The sequence below is a fragment of the Lupinus angustifolius genome, chromosome LG08, assembly GCF_001865875.1.
Source record: "Lupinus angustifolius cultivar Tanjil chromosome LG08, LupAngTanjil_v1.0, whole genome shotgun sequence".
Classification (NCBI taxonomy): Eukaryota; Viridiplantae; Streptophyta; class Magnoliopsida; order Fabales; family Fabaceae; genus Lupinus; species Lupinus angustifolius.
Window position 1 is genome coordinate 20,846,921 of NC_032016.1, and position 1,965 is coordinate 20,848,885.

Sequence of the window (1,965 nt, forward strand, 5' to 3'; positions counted from 1 at the left end):
AGTAATATATTATTTAATGTTTATTATTATAGTATTATATTCTAGTAGGAGTATTTTTAAATACACTGAACCAAGTCCACTGAAGGCCAAGGACCGTACAAGAATCGGATAAGGTTGTCCACACAATAATGATATTTTAAAACAATAAAGTTGTAGGCCTAACACACCAATCCTCACGACAAAAATTACCGTACATTGTCCCTATATAAATAACACCAATGTCTTTCGTTTGTTCGAAAAAACAGTAAATAAAACACAAAATATTTTCTTCTCTTCCTTCCTCTTCTATTATTTATCATCATAGTTTAAATTTGTTGTCTGTGTTAAGAAAATGGGAGTTCCAGAGAAAGATCTACTTGCACAATTGAGTTTACCTCCTGGTTTTCGATTTTTCCCAACAGATGAAGAGCTTCTTGTTCAATACCTATGCCGCAAGGTAGCTGGCTATCATTTTTCTCTTCCAATCATTGCTGAAATAGACTTGTACAAGTTCGACCCATGGGTTCTACCAGGTATATATATATATTATCCATTTTTGTTGGTGCTAATTATTCAAATGAAGCTTTTTAGTTATTGAATGTTATTAAAGTTTTGTTGTAGTAATTGAATGTTGTTGTGGGTTGTGCAGGTAAAGCAATATTTGGTGAGAAAGAGTGGTACTTTTTTAGCCCTAGAGATAGGAAGTATCCGAATGGTTCACGACCCAATAGAGTTGCTGGTTCTGGGTATTGGAAAGCAACTGGAACAGACAAAATCATCACCACTGAAGGTAGACAAGTTGGAATAAAAAAAGCACTTGTTTTCTACATTGGTAAAGCACCCAAAGGCACCAAAACTAACTGGATTATGCACGAATATCGCCTTCTTGATTCTTCTCGAAAGAACAACGGTAGCGCTAAGGTAAACAATTAAAATCATTTTTCATCTGTTTTCCATGCTCTTGTGTAACTTTATTGTTATCATTTTGTTAATGGTGAATTGTGTGATGCAGCTAGATGATTGGGTTCTGTGTCGGATTTACAAGAAGAATTCAAGTGCGCAAAAGACTGTGATACCAAGCTTTTCGAGCAAAGAATACAGCAATGGAGGATCGTCTCCTTCTACATCGTCTCATGTAGAAGACATGATTGAATTACCTGAAATAAATGAACAGTTCTTCACGCTTCCACGCATGAACTCGCTGAGAACTTCACAGCAGAACCAGGAGGGTTTTCAGAACCTAGAGAATTTCTCTGATTGGGTTAACTCGTCCGGTTTAGACTCGGTGCCCGAGTTTCAAACTCAGGGGATGGTGAATTACGGTTGTAATGACCTCTTTGTCCCTTCTATGCCGCAATTCTGCCACGTGGACTTGACGGCGGAGGAAGAGGTTCAGAGTGGCATAAGAAACCAACGAAAGGTTAACGATAATTCTGGGTTTTATCAGCAGAATCAGAATGTGTTCTTACAATACAATGACCCGTTTAGTTTTGGATACCCAAATCAACAAGACGGGTTTAGTTTTACCAAATAAAAAGGGTCATACACTATAGGAAACGGAAGTGCATTATTGTAAATATACTTTGGGATTCTTTTGGCTAATTATGATAGTTTGGCATATAGATTCCAAAAGTAGAAAGGAGAAAGTGGGTCCTGGATTTTAGCTAGACATGGAGGCTGTGATGGGGTGCATTATATTCAGTGATGCGTGTATAGATTGAGAAAATATGCAATGGTGTGAAACCATTGAGTCTGAAAGTTAATTTGTTAGGAAGTATTATTTGGCTGCAGTAGGCATACATGGCAACCACATGAATTGAATCACGTTCTACTTTGAAAGCATTATTGACTCAAATGTTTCCAATAGTTGCTTTGATAATTTTTATATATTTTTATAATGCGGCAAGTCCCAAACTTCAGTGACCACAACTTTAATAACAACATATCAAAATTATATATATCACATACTTTACATTCTTATCAAAA

General features: G+C 36.3%; 1 protein-coding gene across 1 annotated transcript; it reads left to right on the plus strand.

Moving 5' to 3' along the window:
• LOC109353321 (NAC domain-containing protein 72-like) lies at positions 223-1,617 on the plus strand. Its single transcript, XM_019595547.1, has 3 exons — positions 223-512; positions 629-900; positions 992-1,617. Exons 1-3 carry the CDS (start codon positions 332-334, stop codon positions 1,511-1,513), a joined length of 975 nt encoding a protein of 324 aa, XP_019451092.1. The 5' UTR covers positions 223-331; the 3' UTR covers positions 1,514-1,617.

What these genes read in the sequence shown, in the direction of transcription:
- LOC109353321 (XM_019595547.1), top strand. Translation starts at nt 332, where the DNA reads ATGGGAGTTCCAGAGAAAGATCTACTTGCACAATTGAGTTTACCTCCT. An exon ending in CGACCCATGGGTTCTACCAG is followed by an intron (nt 513 to 628) that starts GTATATATATAT and finishes TGGGTTGTGCAG; the next exon opens with GTAAAGCAATATTTGGTGAG. An exon ending in AGAACAACGGTAGCGCTAAG is followed by an intron (nt 901 to 991) that starts GTAAACAATTAA and finishes TGTGTGATGCAG; the next exon opens with CTAGATGATTGGGTTCTGTG.